General features: G+C 35.8%; 1 protein-coding gene across 3 annotated transcripts; it reads left to right on the forward strand.

The window, feature by feature from the left end:
* Window positions 1–2,580: 2,580 nt before the first annotated feature.
* Window positions 2,581–10,311, forward strand: LOC308680745 (uncharacterized protein). Of its 3 annotated transcripts, none has more exons than XR_014028942.1 (6): window positions 2,581–2,792; window positions 5,746–5,794; window positions 5,874–5,942; window positions 7,816–7,900; window positions 9,047–9,155; window positions 9,258–10,199. XR_014028942.1 is itself a non-coding variant. In XM_081349040.1 (6 exons), exons 1-5 carry the CDS (start codon window positions 2,721–2,723, stop codon window positions 8,669–8,671), a joined length of 297 nt encoding a protein of 98 aa, XP_081205166.1. In that variant the 5' UTR covers window positions 2,621–2,720; the 3' UTR covers window positions 8,672–8,701; window positions 9,047–10,199. The 3 variants fall into 3 exon arrangements, 2 of the variants coding, with proteins under 2 accessions (XP_081205165.1, XP_081205166.1); XM_081349040.1 differs by adding an exon at window positions 8,650–8,701 and having other exon boundaries at window positions 2,621–2,792; window positions 9,047–10,199; XM_081349039.1 differs by having other exon boundaries at window positions 2,583–2,792; window positions 9,047–10,311.
* The last annotated feature ends 574 nt before the right edge of the window (window positions 10,312–10,885 follow it).

A 10,885-nucleotide genomic window follows, 5' to 3' on the forward strand; every position in this document is an offset into this window, starting at 1 on the left:
GCGCCATATGAGCTACAATAATACATTATGAATGAACATAATGAACATTACAGTAATAATGAACATAATCAACTTAAAAAGTTGAAACACACTGATGACGTGTGATGTCTGTTCACATCTTCATGTGTTGATGTGTTACTTAAGAAGGTTTGGAACAAGTGAAGCTAAATTATTTTATTTTATTCTAGGTTGTCATCTAATGCTGAAAAGGCAGAATTATATTATGAAAATCATATCAGCCATGGTAAAAACACTATTCCATGCATTTCTTTTACAAGAGAAGTCAATAGATGTGATTGATGAGACCACTGTTCAAGTTTCAAACTAGTTGTTCCAGATTTTAAAATCTCGACCCATTCAGAAACATTCTCTGGCCCATACACTTTACCAACACACTGTGCTAACATCACTCTGTACGTTTTGTGAGTTTTAATGCCTTCTTTCATTTTACATTGCTAAACATCTGAAGAAATGGAAAAAGAAGCTTGTTGCCCAAGACAAGTGCAGGCAGGCTGCTACATTTAGCAATGCAAAATGCAGTCTTCAGCGTGGGAGAACCGGTAATTTTGGCTTTAAATAATATTGCTATGCGTGTATGATTACGTCACTGAAAGTAAAAGCCTGTGGCCATGGGCCGTTTCTCACTCTTCCATTTCTGCTTTTCTCTGATGTAGACCATCAAAAGCAGAACTGTGATTATGAGGTAAATTGATGTAATGGGCAACTTGCAAAAATAATTCACCCTCTGCATGATGGTGTAGACAGTGTGTCATAATAAATCGTTTGATGTCTCTGTGAATAATTTTTGTATCAAAAATATGTTATAGTGGCTCTATCAAGGAAAAACTTAATTATTGTTTGATCTCAAACTAATTATTGTGGGGAACAAATTTAATAAACAAAAATGTAATTGTTTAATTCTCCCTCCAACATTATTATATATCAAATAAAATGTAAAATGACTGTACATCAATGGCGCTGTTCATAATATTAATTTAATATATCAATATTTTGTAAATGACTGTAGTATTTAATGTTAGTAATATAGTTTTTTTTTTGTTTGTTTTTTAAAGAGCAAGCTTTAGGTGCAAATGTTTTATACAATATGCAACAGAGGGTTCCTGATGGCACTAGATGGCAGTGTAACACAATATAATAATATAATAATAATATAATATAATAATAATAGACATAGGTTTTAATAAAATTAATTATTAATATTTTCATCTGATTTTATGCCTTCATTGTTGTGATCATAAACTGTCATTGGGTTTTTCATTAGTTTTAGTGAAAAACAGAAACAGTGAATACACAGTAAAAAAAAAAAAAAAAAAAAAAAAAAAAAAAAAAAACACACACACACACACACACACACACACACACACACACACACACACACACACACACACACACACACACACACACACACACACACACACACACACACACACACACACACTGATGCCTTAATGCTATATGCATGCACACCATCATATATTTATCAAAACCAGCAACAAACACACCCACAAACACATACACACACATACTCTAATTCACCCACTGGAAAAACAAAAAGAATCAAACAAGTCATCTTCCCTTTTTATACATTTTTATTGCATTGCTCATTGTTACAGTGTGTTATTTTCAAAATGTTCAGTGCTAGTTCACATGCTGTGTTTAAACTTTAGTAAGTTAGGATTTTTTTCTCATTGGAATTCAGGTGTAAAGTGGTTAATGTGCTTTTAGAAAAATTCCCCCTTAAAATAAAAATTCTTCCATTATTTACTCACCCTCATGTAATTTTTCCAGAGGTGGACAGTAAAGTATTTTTACTTTACTCAAGTACATTTTTCAAGTTTTCTGTAGTGTTTTTCTTTGGAAAACTTTTACTTCACAACATTCCAAACCATATGTTGTACTTTTTACTGCACTACATTTCATAAATAAAAGTCAATATTCCATTTTTTTTTTACCCTTTGAGACTTAAGTAGCCTACATTATACATTTTGTACTTTAGTAAAAGTAAGAAAGTACTATATTTCCAACGTAATTAAGTATGTAAATGAAATTCAAAAAACTGAAACTTAGTGCAGTAAAAGTACGACATTGGAATGTTGTGAAGTAAAAGTTTTCCAAAGAAAAACGAGTTGAAAAATGTACTTAAGCAGAGTAAAAATACTGTCCGCCACAGAATGTTTCGAACACAAAAGAGGAATTTAAGACTTTGCAGTTCTTTTCCATACACCACACTCGTATCTACACCATGTCAGACCGAAATTTTAATTGGTATTCCCAAAAAAAATCTTTCTCTCCACTGCAATTTAAATGTCTTATTTCCACAGTATTATTTATTTATATATTTATCTACTTACTTACTTTCAGCTCACATCTGTCAAGCTATATTGTGAAAGATTTCTCCTTCTGAGAAATATATATTGTATGTTTTTTAGGTCAAACACTTTTACTGTGTTATTCTTTTACCTAATGAATCCGAATGAAAATGAAGTCTCACGCATTCACATCGCGTTGCAAAATAGGGTGAAGAGACTATAGATAAGTAGAGGCGGATTGTTGCCCCGCCCACTAGATTTATGTACCCCGGCCACTTTAAGAGCAAACTAGGAGCGATTTTACATTTTTTTTGTTTGAGTCTCATTCGCTCTTTTCACACTGGGCGCCTCGTGATGATCAAGGGAACACACACAAACACACGCTGAAACATGTGGACGGAGGTGAGAAACAACAACAACAGCTCTCTTCACGAAGAACCACAGGACCAGAGTCTCAAACAGGTAAAGCAACAATGCAATGCAATACAAAACTCTGTTCTGCAGTATGTGTTATGCTCCACCTGTTGAAAGGCTTTTTAAAGACAGTGTATTTTTAAGATGAGGAAAGTAGTACTGTATACAAAATAGGTCAGTGTATCAGAGTAGCTAACAATTTTTTTTTTTTTTTTTTTTTTTTTTTTTTTTTTAGTATTCATTGACATAAAGTTACATTTTGCAAGACAGATGACTGCATTTACAGCACAGATCAACTGTTGTTTTGAAGAGCAAAACTACTTCTTGGGAAACAGTAAACTCTCTCTCAATCTCTCTCTCTCTCATTTCCTGTCTTCCAGCATGTTTTGGAAACTTTCAGTCATGGCATAGTTTCTTATCTTTGTTAAACACATGCCCCCTCCCTCTCTCTTTGTCCTTTAAAGCCACCATGAAATCAAAATGGACTATTCTTTTTTTATTTATTTTTTATTGAACGTTTCAGTATTTATTATTTAAAAGAAAAATTCTTTCCAAATTCACTTACCCATGTCATCTTTACTCAAAATAACTTCCCCTCCCTACTGGAATGACATTTCTTCTCTTCTCTGTTGACACTTTTTTTCAGCGCAAGGCCCTACATTTTTTTTCTTGTTCGAAAAGCAGTTTCACTTGGATATGTTGCAATAGGGTTAGAAACGACCATTGTAATTTTGTTTCATGCTGACTTTAAGCACATATCAGTGCTTGGATAGACCATAGACTGTAAAAAAATATGGACGTAGTGTCCGTGACGTCACCCATAGGTTTCTGAAGACCGTTTTTGAAGCCTAAAGTGGGCGTGGCCAACCGTTGCCATCTTGGCAGCGCGTCACTCCCGAATTTATTTATTTTTACCTGTTTTATGCTTCTGCGTCGAGTCGCCGGCGTACCCCCGCAGACCCCTCTGCGTCGCGCGAACCCCTCTCCGACCCCTCCGCCGTAGCTCGACGTGCACCTCCAAAAAATTGTAACTACGCTTCGAGGCGACGCAGACAGCAAGGGATGTGATTGGTCAGATTATACATCATTTCCGGAGTGTAGCTTTTCCGTTTTCCCCCTCCCGCTATACCACCCGCTGAACCGGTGTGGTGAAGTATCACTTTGGTCACTTTTCGGTCACTTTGAAGTGATGAGTCCGGGCTTAGGACCCAAGCAATCCGATTGGTTCAAAGCACGTTTTATGATTAATCGCTTTAGTGCCTGGTTACAAATCATACAAAATCACTTTATTATAGAAGACGTTTGTACTACGTCATAACAAGTCATTAATGTATTTGATTGTATTTTAACTTATACGTTTCATATACTAGTATTTAACCGAAGCTATAGATTGTGTAATTAAACATTTCTCGTTGTTAGTGTGTTTTTTAGTTAGCTTAGATAGTAGCATAGATATGCTAGATATCTATACGTTAGATATAGCCTACATAAGACGAATTATATCTCATGTTTAACCACTAAACTAGAGACATCAGCCAGCGGCAAACGTCAGCAACACTAACCGAGGTAAGGCTGTTCCAGGTGCGGTACATGAGCGCTGAGCGCCCGGTGATCCCTTGGATCTCACAACTCCAAAACGTCAGATCAAAATTTTAAATAGGCGCTATCATTCAAACAACTACATTATCGACTGAAAAACTCTTAAAACTACATTTCGTGACACAATAACAGTAGTATTTTTAAATTTAGCGGTCTTTCTCCTCTGCTATTGACGCAACTTGAGATTATAGCAGTGGGATTTAGCATTCTACATAAAGCTACCACATAATAACACTAAAACAGCTCACGTTAGCTACAAGTTATCACGAGAACAGATTTAGATCAGGCATACTACTGGCATACTAATTGGGTCCTAAGCCCGGACTCATCACTTCAAAGTGACCGGATACTTCACCACACCGGCGCACGGAACCAAAATAAACTAGCAAAGAGATTCGCGAACCACCCCCCCCCCTAGCGTTCTGGCGGTGAAATGCACCACGATGCAACGCAACCTGACACAGAACCATAAAACGGCCACGACGCCGTAGAAGTGACGGCGTAGCTACGCCGTGGAGTTGACGCAGAAGCATAATGAGGCCTCAGACAATGAGCTGAGGTAATGTGACGGCTAACAGACAGCAGACAAACGGCTAATGATGACTAATGACCACAGCAGAGGGAATCCACCTGTCACTCAAAAGTGGACACGCCCTTAATTATGCAGAACTTTAAGGCTTAATATAACGTAAACGGATGAGTTCTAAAAAAATTCACCCCCCTCACAGTTGTCATGAAGGGAAAAATAAGCTATATAGAACAAAGCAACTTTTTGCACCAGGCTGTAAACATGTTTTTTTCTGCTGTAAAGTTGGGTATTTTAACATGGGGGAGATGCAGATTTGACTCACTTCTGCACCCAGCCTCAAGCGGCCAGTCGATGAATTGCCGTTGAATTCACTTCCGTGTTGGTTTCAAGAGAGAGACAGGGAGGTTGCCGCTTGGGATAGACAGGCTCTGTCGATACTTTTGACAAATATGTTTAAAATGATGTACACTTGTATTTGATAATGACTACTTCAGCTATATCAGTGGCCTAGACAATTCTGTTTTATTCTATGTGATGGGGCAGGTCCCCCCTCATGGGAGCTGCCATTTTGGAATCGTATGACTAGCTACCCGCTTTATCTCCATTACCAGACATGCTCTTATACAGAATATTAATCATGGCAGAGAAATAAATGCTACTTGTGAGAAGGTAATATCGAGACATGATATCTGTAGCTGTCATACAGTTACAGCTTACATGACATTATATCTTATACCTTATGCTTATTTATTTAACCCCTCCCTCACCCCCTCTGTTATGGTATTTAACACCCACTTTTTCTAATTCAGTCAGGTAAAATCAAGCCACACCTATAATTTTCTCACTGAATAACCTGTTGTTTTCTCTCCCCAGATAGTTTCCCAAGTGTCTTCATGGCTCCCCTTCAGCTCTGATAGAAATGGTAATGCATTAAACAGCTTTAATTACATCATGCTAATGATGGTGTACATGCTTTAATATAATCTTCATTGTCTCCACAGGCTCAGTAACGGCTAGCCCACCCCCTCTTGCTGAGACCCCCGTGAACAGAGAGAGTGGAATCATACCAGGTAAAGTTTCACTCTCTGATTTCCTGAGGTCACAATAGAGTGCAAAAGTAATATATATTTTTTAATTTCTGCTCGTACATTTGAAGTTGATTCTCTGAGATTTCTTCACCTGTCAGTGATCTGACCTGTCCTTCCTCTTTTATTGCTGTTGTCTTCCTCGCTCTCATTCAGTCGGTCTTTGGCCAATTTTCCTCAGTCCTACCATGTTCATTATCTATTTGTTTACAAAAAAAGTACAGTTATAAATCTAGATTAGATTAGTTTTAACTAGATTAAAACTAGATTTAAAACTAGATTAAAGACGCATCTCTTCAGCCAGGCATTCATATAATACTTTTAATCTTACAGTTAAATCCGACCTCTAGTTTATAAACGCCAGAGGAGAACTGGCCCCCGACTGATCCTGGGTTCTCCCAAGGTTTTTATTTCTCCATTAGGTCACCTGTTGGAGTTTTTTGGTTCCTTGCCACTGTTGCCTTTGGCTTGCTCAGTTGGGGATATTTGGGGATATTTAATTTAATTAATCAATCAACAATACTATTGATCAGCATTACCAAACGTGGACGTTTTCCACTAAAAATAAACATTGATGTATTATTTTAATTTAATACTGTGGAGCTGCTTTGATACAATCTGTATTGTGAAAAGTGCTATATAAATAAACTTGACTTGACTTGACTTGACTTGACTTATAAATGTTGTCATGTCTTTCTTATTAAGCAGACATTAATCAGTCATGTTTTAAAACATACAAGTCCTGTCAAAATACAACCTTAGGGAACATGATTTATCTGAGAGCTCTCCTTTCTAATTGCTCTTTTTCCCATGGATCACATTTTTTTGTTTTTCTCTTCATGTTCCGAGAACAGTGGAAATCAAGCATGAGATTAATCATTTGTAAGCAACTTCTATGACCTTTTGCCTGGGAAATACAACAAGGGGTTACAGTATTTTTGTAGAAATATCAAACTCAACAAATTCTCAAAAAAACACCATACTGTATGTATACACAACATTTCTAGAGAAGTGTGTGTGTGTGTGTGTGTGTGTGTGTGTGTGTGTGTGTGTGTGTGTGTGTGTGTGTGTATCGTTATTAAACACTTGGAATTTCTGGACAAGGGCAGAATATCAGAGGCTGAGCTGATCATTTGAAATGAGGACATAACCTAATTTGTTTGCAGAATGTTTATGAAAATATCATTCATTGACTACACATAGGTTGGCCCTAGAAGTATTTGGACTCCTTTGTCAGACTTAAACATTTCAATATTTCATTGCATTCCATAAAAGAGATTAAACCATGCAACTCACCTGGAAAGAAATGTTGCTAGAGCTTGTCTCAGAACTAATATGATTTTGTTTTGTTTCCGATACAAATTTTTCAAATGTATGGAATATGGGGTGTTAAATCATTGCTCAGGGCTGATTTTTCTTTTACCTGCTCACAGGTTTAAACAGGTTTTCATGTCATAACTGGAATTTTCCTCCTCCTCCATGCTTCCTCATTAGAGTATATATCTCTTTAAACACAGGGTTAATGCCTTTCTATGATTCTTGAATAAAAAACACATTAAATATGTTCTTTCTCATTTAGTGAGACCTTTGACCTTTTAGAGGCCTAAGATACGTATATAAAGCAGCTATGATGTTTCATAAACTGACTATATGATATGGAGATGTTCACCAACAATACCAATGTATCGACTAGGAAGACCAGTGACTGGATTGCAGACAATGAAACTGCGGCCTCTCATTCGGTCACACTCTATATCAGCGTTATCTCATCTCTGCGTATAAGATCCAGATTATGTGCCTCTTCAAATGTTTTCAAGACTGCAGACAGCGGTTTAACAGGCGTTTGGTGTGTTTGCAGGTGCGATCGCTGCCGCGGTGTTCATAGGCCTTCTGTTGGCCCTCTATGCTGTTCTTTGGAAATGCATGGGTACGCAACCGAAAAGGTATGAACCAGACAAACATTTCACAAGGTGCAAGTGTAATGCTGTGTTTTGTAGATTTTTGTTCAGCATTTTACTTTTATGTTTTGATTTAGTTTTGTTTTGCTGCAATTTGTTTAGCATTTTTACTTTCTTGTTGTGTTCTCCTTATTGTGAGGACCAAAGTACCCCAGCCGAAAAGTTATGAACCAAACAAACCTTTCACAAGGTGCAAGTGCAATGCTACTTTTTTGTTTTGTTGTGTTTTGTTGCATTTTGTTTAGCATTTTACTTTGTTGTTTTGTTTTGCATATTGCTTGCATCTTTTTTCTTTGCACTCGTAAAGGTACGAACCAAACCCTTCACAAGGTACAAGTGCAATGCTGTGTTTTGTTGCATTTTGTTTAGAATTTGTCTTACTTTTTGTTTTTGTTTTGATTTGCTTTGTTGTATTTTGTTTAGGATTTTTTTTTGTTGTTGTTGATTTTGGTTTAGCATTTAACTATGTTTTGTAGCATTTTATTTTTATTTTTATTTATTTTTTTGTTTAGTTTTGCACATTGTGGTGTCCAAAAGTAGACCAAACAAATCCTTCACAATGCGCAAGTGCAATGCTGTTTTTTGAAGTTTTGTTGCATTTTGTTTAGAATAATAGTTTTTTTTTTATTTTTTTTACATTTTGTTTAGCATTTGACTTTTTGTTGGTTTTTGTTTAGCATTTTACTTTTTTTTTTTTTTTTTTTTTTTTTTGTGCATATTGTGGGTTCCAAAAGTACCCCAACCGAAAATGTATGAACTTTTCACAACTTTACCACAACCGAAAAGGTAAACTTTTCACTTTTAAACTTTTTTAGTGTGTTTGTTGCATTTTGTTTTGCGTTGCAGTTTGTGGGCTTTACAAGTAAAACAAATCAACATTATAACATTAAATGAATGTGGCATATTCATTCAAAAACTGTTCTCATTAAAATTGTATGACATTTTGAAATAATATAATTTTCCAGTTTTTTTCAAGTTGTTATACTGATATCATTTAAAAAAAAGAAATGAAAAAAATGTATATTAACTTTAGAAAAAGTAAAGCAGCAGCAATTTCGGATCCACTGTAAAAATAAATAAACCATAGTATTTTAATAACGAATTTTTGTTTTGTCTCGGTGTCTCTGTTAGGAGGAAAAAAAGAACAAGTTTGAAAGCTCGTGAACAGCGGTCTCTTATGTGCTGACCCCTGGACGGGACGTCCGCCTGTCTACCGGAGATTCTGAGTTACTGTTCTTAGGTCAGATCTTCTCCTTGCCCTCATGAACTGTGTTTAGGTCTTAACACACACTATTTGAGGGAACATTTTGAGGTGCTTACAGTTCTACATGATCCTCAACAGATCAGTATATGCGGTCTTTCATAAGTCACCCATCATGTTCTTAATCGGTCTGCTTGGCTGATCACCAGACGTTATCCAACAGGACAGGGGGAGTTACATTTTGGAAAATTGTCTTGATAATGTGGAATTTAGTCATTAAACTGAATAATTTTGTGTATGTTATATGTATATATAGAAAATAACAAGCCCACATGTGCTCTTGAGCTACGTATGAATAGTTTTCTTGTGTATGAGATATTTCCAGAGTGTATAATGTAGGTGTAGTGATAGGCCACTATGGCACAACACAACAAATGTCCACCAGATGGCAGAGGGCTCTGTGTTTTTTCACTTGATGAAACCAGGAAATCACAGGATGTAGGTTTATCTTCATAGACTTGTGTGTTTTGGGACGTTATTTTATTGCTGATAGCGCTACGCTAATTAATCCATGGAAGATATAATAAATGTTAAGAGACTTGGCCCTTGTTTTCCTCCAAACTTCCCCTTTGATCATAGTGAACTCTGCACCAGTGAATGAGTGCATGTGTGTGTGTGTGTGTGTGTGTCTGTGAGTGAGAGAGATTTCCCTTATGCAGCAGTATTGGCCAGAGAACAGCACATTTCTGGGTTAAAGGCTTTGGGATACGTGCTAGTTTAACATAAGAAAAGGGAGTTGCAGATTGCACTTTTTTTTTATCGCAGGTGCTTTGTTTGCACAATTGCCGTACTGTTACTTTATTTTATTTTAGTTTTATTTTTCATTGTGAAGGTTGGATTTCCTTTTATTTTGGATGAATTTGTTAAGTCGATGCAGTATAAGACTGTAGTGTGGCTGTACAAAACAAATTTTTCACCGCATAAATGTTTAGTATAGAATGTGATGATTGATATGTGCCTGTAAATGTGAACTTTGATATAATGACTTTGTACAATCACATTAAAATCATTTATTAAACGGTTAGTTCTGGTCCTTGATTATATTCTGATTGGTTGAGCTGCGTTCAAAGCCGTTGTAAATTACTCTAGTGTACAAACATACACCAAATAAATGTTTTTATGGACTAAGCACTCTACGTTGGGCCTTACAATGTTCTTAATTCACTGTAAACCACTGCTTCATAGGGATTATTGCTTTATTTAATAACAGGCTTAAACATAATACTTGCTAGAACATATTCATGTGAGAAAAGGCAATATTACAGTATAGTTTAATACTTAATTCATATAATTTCCTGCAACAGAAATATAACTGTTTTCATTTAATGTGCCATTTGACAGTGTTTGAAAGTATTACAATCATGTTTTTAAATATTTCCTCTGTAATGAAATTAAAAATGAAATGCCTCTGAAATGGGTTTGCCTACAATCATACAGTCAATAAACTGTCGTAAAAGTGCTTTATAGTTACTTTAACAGTAAGTTTAAACTTTGAATGCAAAGTTGAAATCTATTTAACATTCAATGATTTTTTGCAGAATGTAGAAATACACACAGTGCATTTAATATTACTACAGTAATGCTTATAATGCAAGAGCGGACACTCTTTAAACTGGAGTGTTATTTGAGCTACATTTCCCTCCTTTCAGAGTTGTTTCTATTATGAACAAGACAATTACTATCATGCAAAAATGACAATATAAAACCTA

This window comes from Scardinius erythrophthalmus (assembly GCF_964197995.2).
Source record: "Scardinius erythrophthalmus genome assembly, chromosome: 20".
Classification (NCBI taxonomy): domain Eukaryota; kingdom Metazoa; phylum Chordata; class Actinopteri; order Cypriniformes; family Leuciscidae; genus Scardinius; species Scardinius erythrophthalmus.

Coding starts and splice junctions, on each gene's coding strand:
- LOC308680745 (XM_081349039.1), top strand. CDS start 2,721: ATGTGGACGGAGGTGAGAAACAACAACAACAGCTCTCTTCACGAAGAA. Junction 2,793..5,745: donor AGGACCAGAGTCTCAAACAG/GTAAAGCAACAA, acceptor TTCTCTCCCCAG/ATAGTTTCCCAAGTGTCTTC. Junction 7,901..9,046: donor ATGGGTACGCAACCGAAAAG/GTATGAACCAGA, acceptor TGTCTCTGTTAG/GAGGAAAAAAAGAACAAGTT.